This window comes from Myotis lucifugus, unplaced genomic scaffold (genome assembly GCF_000147115.1).
Source record: "Myotis lucifugus unplaced genomic scaffold, Myoluc2.0 scaffold_27, whole genome shotgun sequence".
NCBI lineage: Eukaryota > Metazoa > Chordata > Mammalia > Chiroptera > Vespertilionidae > Myotis > Myotis lucifugus.
The window spans coordinates 3,634,533-3,640,550 of NW_005871075.1; the positions used below are offsets into that span (position 1 = coordinate 3,634,533).

The following is a 6,018-nucleotide window of genomic DNA, read 5'->3' on the forward strand; positions in this document are numbered from 1 at the left end:
CCGGAGGAGGTGGGGCGCGGCCCAGGGTCCCGAGGTCAGTGTACCCGCCTCAGCCCCAGCCGCTGAGGTCCTGTCCCGGGGAAGGTGGGGTCGGTTCCGAGGAAATCCCGCCCGGAGCTCTCCCGCCTAGAGTCTGGATGATGTTCCCATTCATTCCGTGAGCACTTACTCGGCGCTTCCTAACCTGCCGGCCCCGGGGTTGTCGAGACGAATCAGATACCACCTTTTGGCCCTGTGCCCGGTGTGTAGGCAGGAAGGGCTGGAGGACGTGACTTTCGCCGAAAACGGAAGAGCGAGTAGGCGGGCATTTGCCTGTGGGAGAGGCTCTGCCAGGTGTTGCCTTCCTCCACACGTTGTCAGCGAAGACTCGTCGCTGTGCTCAGACTAAATACGCTGACGTGCCTCGCCCCTGTTCTCTCAAAAGCAAAGACATGGGGTTGGGGGGAGGCCATGGGGGTGTTGCGTTTGGGGCAAATTATGTTCAGAGACAGGTTGCCTTTCCCAGATATTTACTTAACACGGGTTCACCGTGGGCATTATAACTTACAATAGTAATATTTCACAGGCCAATAGCATATAGGATACTGTCCTTTAAACTGGTAACTTTACAAACCAAGGACAGATTTCACTACCGCACCAGGCAAAGGGGGGACGAGAGTCCAACTTCAGTGACGTAATAACTTTCTCCAGGTTTGTTCTTGGTGGAGTCCGCGCTTCCCACCAGCTGCCAGCGTGGTCCCTGGCATGCCGGGGCCGGTGGCCGGGGTTGCTCCTAAGGGTATTGCAGGGACCTGTACGTGGTACACAGCACAGCCTACAGCAAATGGCCTCACCACGGCAGGAGCATGTCCCTTCTCTTCCTGATGCTGCTGCACAGTGTATGGCCACTGTCCCTGCCAGCCAAGGGCGGCCCGACCACAACCCGGACCAAGTTCTCAAGATCTCTTAGAGCTATTTAGATAGGCCAGCAAAGGGCAGCTTTGTCCAAACCAAACACTCAGTAAAGCCTCCTAAGTTCCCGGTATTTCAAGTTTAAATATCACATTTGGAGTATCTGGGTGGCCCCGGTAGTCATGAGGGTCCTTACAAGTGAAGGAAGGACTCAGAAGGTGAGGACCGGAGGGATGGCCCCATGAGAAGAAATCGGCCTAACAATGCTGGCTTTGAAGTTGCAGGAAGAGGGCCAGGAGCCAAGGAACGCACGAGGCCTCTTCAGGCTTGAAAAGGGTCCCAGAGAGTCTCCCGACGAAAGCAGCTCTGTTGACTTTAGCCCGTTTTGGACTTCTAACCCTCTAGAACTGTAAGTTAATAAACTTATGTTGTCTTAAACCACAAGAAAACAGTATCACATGATCGTTTTTCCTCCACAGGTTCTTATAGATAAGGTCCCGGTGATGCCCCTCAACAGGTGTCAGTGACATCCTGGCACAGCTTCCCTTAATTTAAACCTGAAGTGGGAAACCTGTTTCCTACCAAGCACCATTCGGGTATTTATAACATCATGTGCAGGCCATATGAAATTGTCAACTTAAAAATTAGCCTGCTAGATTTGGTCAAACTTTTAATTAACTCACCCCCAATGCCTTGGGCAGGACCAGACTAAATGATTTCACGGGTCTTATATGGTCCGAGGGCGGGCCGAACTTTCCCCACCCCTGATTTAAACAAAATTCACCCATGGGTCAAAGCAACTTCACTGAAGTCACAAACAAGTTCATTTGAAATCATAACCAATACACAACAGGGGCAAAGACGTAACACAAAGGGAGGTGTGTCATAAGTGCCCTGAGAGAGTGGGTGAACTGGGAACCATGGAAACAGGAGACAGTCCTTCACTGGCCAGGAGGGACTTAGGTAAGGTCTGGGGAAGTTAAACTTGAATTTGTTCAGGACAAGCGTGCTAATGAGAACAACAAAAGTGTGCAAGAGTCAGGGTGAAAGATGGCCCCTGTTATAAAATGATGAAACTTCCCTAGAATTTATTTTTTTTTAATTTTTTTTTATTTTTAAATATATTTTATTGATTTCAGAGAGGAAGGAAGAGGAAGAGAGAGATAGAAACATCAATGATGAGAGAGAATCATTGATCAGCTGCCTCCTGCACGCCCCTCACTGGGGATTGAGCCTGCAACCCAGGCATGTGCCCTTGACTAGAATCGAACCTGGGACCTTTCAGTCCGCAGGCCGACACTCTATCCACTGAGCTAAACTGGCTAGGGCGTCCATAGAATTTAGTGACCCGGTGGATGACCAACTTTAAACCCTATGACTCATGTACAAATCCTTTCTGCCGTTCGGAGCACAGCTGAATTGTCACCTTTTCCAAGTCTCCACTGACCCTCACCAAGTCACATCATAGTTTATTCATACCTTATTGTTCCAAGCTCTGACAGTACATTTAGGGTTAAGTCTTATCATCCCACTAGCCCCTATGTTCCTTGAGGGAAGGATCTGTGTCTGATAAATCAGAATCATCCACAGCATCACAGCATTTACCACAATGCTTTGAACTTAATTTATCCTCCATAAGAATGTAGTTAATGAATGAATGAATGATGAATGACAGTAGTGTAGTAGGAAGACTGGGTGACTAGAATCAGGAGACCTAAATTCTGGCTGCCACGAACCAGCTCTGTGACCTTGGACAAATCAAAAGTCAGTCACCATGGGGGGGGCTGGGGGCGGGCATCTGTCTTCCTTGCCATCCTGCCGGACACTGCTGAATTTAAGGAAGTATGGCACCAGTTACCATTTTCACCCCAAATACTATGTTTTATCTGCTACTAAAATAATCACGTGTCAAAACACTTTCGTGGGCATCACATGACCCCCAGAACAACTTTCCTCAACTGTTCTTCCTCTTAGTACTTCTGGACTTTGGCCTCAGATCACTTCTCTAGTTCTTAGAGCAGCTTCTGCTGACATTTACTGGAATTGTGCCCTGGGCTGTGTAAGAAAATATCCAAGTAATTCTTAAAATGATTCAACCAAAGTGTCACACAGCTGACCCTAACCCAAGAGAGGGAAAGGAATAGGCTGGGGAAAGATCCAAACAAGCTGCCTTAAAAGAGGTTTCAAGCATTTAAAGTTATTGACCTTGAATTACATGTTTTTCTCTCCCACCCCCTCCAAAAGGTATTTAACGAAATTATTTCACTGGAGTAATTTAAATTGATAAACATTTCTGGAAAGTGTAGGGTGCGGCTATAGGGTTAAGCCTCGGACTGACCTGTTAGCAAAGCTACAAACAAGTCCCAGCTTAGAGGGCACAGTCCTCTTAGCATAATTAGGCTTGACCTTATGACGCTCCCTAGAGCTTATCTGGGTAGCTAATGGGCTGAGGGAGATGCAGCAAGTGCTGCCAAAACAAGTGAAACTCACAAGAACATTGTAACTATGATGACCACTACCTTGTTTACCTCTGGCTATAAAATAAAGGCTCAGCTGGCCTCTGGATTTCTCTCTCTGTGGCCTCAGCCAGGCACAGGAAGATCCACCTAGACCCAGCTTATTCTCTTTGTCATTTCTTCATCCTTCACCGCCCTCACTCAGGCTTATGAACCCTTGGCTGAGCTGGCTCGGCACAGGAAAGTAATTAAGTAATATGCCTTTAAAACTTTATGCCCTTTGACTCAATAATCTCATTGTTAGGAATTCACTGTATGGAAATAGAGATGTACACTAAGATTTGTGTAACAACACAAAGCAAAAAAGCAAAAGCAATCACAACCACCATACCGAAACAAAACCACCACCAAAAGACAAATAAACCCTGTTTACCGTAGTGTTATTTTTAATAGCAAACAACTAGAAACAATATAAACATCCAACATCAAACAAATGGTTATGGTACATCATTCAATGCAGTATTATGAAACCATGAAAAACCGCATAATAATTTAAAACAAGTAAATTGACAAATGATGTGAAATTAGGAAAAAAGACAATAATATATGACAATTGTGTGTGTGTGTGTGTGTAACACACAATAATATATTAGAAAAGTGGTTATTGGTAAAGATCCCAGAACTTTCATGGTAAGTGATCTCAGAGGAAAATGATTTCAGGTGATTTTTATTTTGGTGTTCATACTTTTATGTTTTATACTTTGTATATTTTAGCAACTCTGACTTTAATGACCAGAAAGTAAGCTATTTTAAGAGAAAATCTTCCACCTGTATTTGTCAGTCTAATCAACTAATACTTTTCTAAATCTGACCATTTATCCATGGCTCAAAATTAATCCTGACCCTTTTTTAACTAAAGCATCTACTTCATCCCACACTGTGTCAAATCCTAGGATATTTATTGCTTTTACCAGTCAAGCAATGTTAGACCAGTAATCTATCTATCTTAGCACCCACAGGCTACCTCTGCTTGTAAGTGGCCACATGCCCATGATGTTAATGATTGCCAAGCATCCTGTATCTTTTATAACCAAGCATTTGGACCATCCTTAGCCTTGACTTGATTCCTAGTTCACTGGGAGGGGAAGGTGGGAGAGGGAAGGAAGGGAAACAAAACAAATGATAGAAAAAACACACACTAATTTTGGGTTAGAATACAGTTGAACAAGGCAGAGGAGGTTAGGGTCAAAGAGAGGTAGAAAACAAACACGAAATGAAAGAGATAGGGGAGTAACAGGAAGGGTAATTTCCAACAGAAAAGGCAGCAGTTACCCAAATGCTTGCCATATTACGATACTGATGTGCTACATTATCAGCCTACTTACTCTTAGTCGTGCCCCTCATGTTCACAGGATAAACAATAACAAAGGGATTGTGCAATTTTAGTGGGTCCAAAGGACACCCAGGTGTCTGAGGCTACCTTCAAGATGATCCAACTGGCCAGTGTGACTAAGGAACAGGATTTTAAATTTCATCTTAATTATATAAATTTAAATAGACACAGGTGGCTAGTGGCTATTCTATTAGTGCAGTTCTAATACTACAAAAGTTAATGTTCAGCAATTGAAAATGCATTTTTTAAAATGAATCTTTTCTTCCTTAAGACCCAAAGAACAGCCAGGAAATCAGATTATTTGTTCAAAAAAATCTTTCTCTGGATAAATCCCTGAGACCAGTAATGATTTATTGCCACCCAACCAGGAAAGAGAAAATAAGGCAATTCAATGGGTATCTCAGCTGCAGGCTCTCGGGTGTCATTTTGTTTACTCTCTGGGTTACACTTTAGTTTTTTTCTTTCTTTTTTAAAATATATTTTTAATTGATTTCAGAGAGGAAGGGAGAGGGAGAGAGAGAGAGAAATATCAATGATAAGAGAGTCATTGATCGGCTGCCTCCTGCACACCCCCTACTGGGGATCAAGCCTGCAACCCAGGCATGTACCTTTGGCCAGATTTGAACCTGGGACCCTTCAGTCTGCAGGCCAACGCTCTATCTACTGAGCCAAACCGGCCAGGGCACACTTTAAATTTTCTTTTGAAGCTCTTCCTATTTTACCTTAGATCAAAACAAATTTCTTTTTCTCCATCCATGGCAGTATCTCTCACTGGGCAGATTCAATGACCTAGTTAGTGATCTAGATCTTCCCATCCTCCCAAGAGGTTCACCTTTTCTAGATGTTTTGGCAAACAAACCAAAGAAACTGTGTAGGGAGTGGCTATAGGTCAAGCCTCAGACTGACCTGTGGAAGAGCCTCATACAAGTCCCAGGTTGGAGGGCAGAGCCCTCCTAGCACAATTAAGCTTGACCTTATAGTCCTCCCTTGTTCCTAGGTCTAGCTAATGGGCTGTGGGAGGTGTATCAATTGCTGCCAAAACAAGGCTTGAGTAACAAAATAGATTATTGTAAACATGTTGACCACTCCCTTTGTTTTGCTTTGTGTGACCTGACTATAAAATAAAGCTTCAGCTTACAGGCTGTGTCACTGTTTCCTCATCCAGGCAGTGATCCACCCGGTCCCAAGTGTATTCTCTTGTCTGCTTTAATCCTTCACCGCCCCTCCTCAGGTGCCCCCCTGGCCGACAGGGTTCATTTTGTAGTGCAGTGATCAGAG

The 6,018-nt window shown here is 44.4% G+C and overlaps 1 protein-coding gene across 1 annotated transcript in view; it reads left to right on the forward strand.

Annotated features, from left to right (window-relative positions):
• Positions 1-6,018, forward strand: part of LOC111825453 — a 77,614-nt gene that overhangs the window by 736 nt on the left and 70,860 nt on the right. The window contains exons 3-4 of the mRNA XM_023751912.1: positions 131-241; positions 1,170-1,300. Coding sequence (XP_023607680.1) covers positions 131-241; positions 1,170-1,300 — 242 coding nt within the window. The remainder of the gene's footprint in view (positions 1-130; positions 242-1,169; positions 1,301-6,018) is intronic.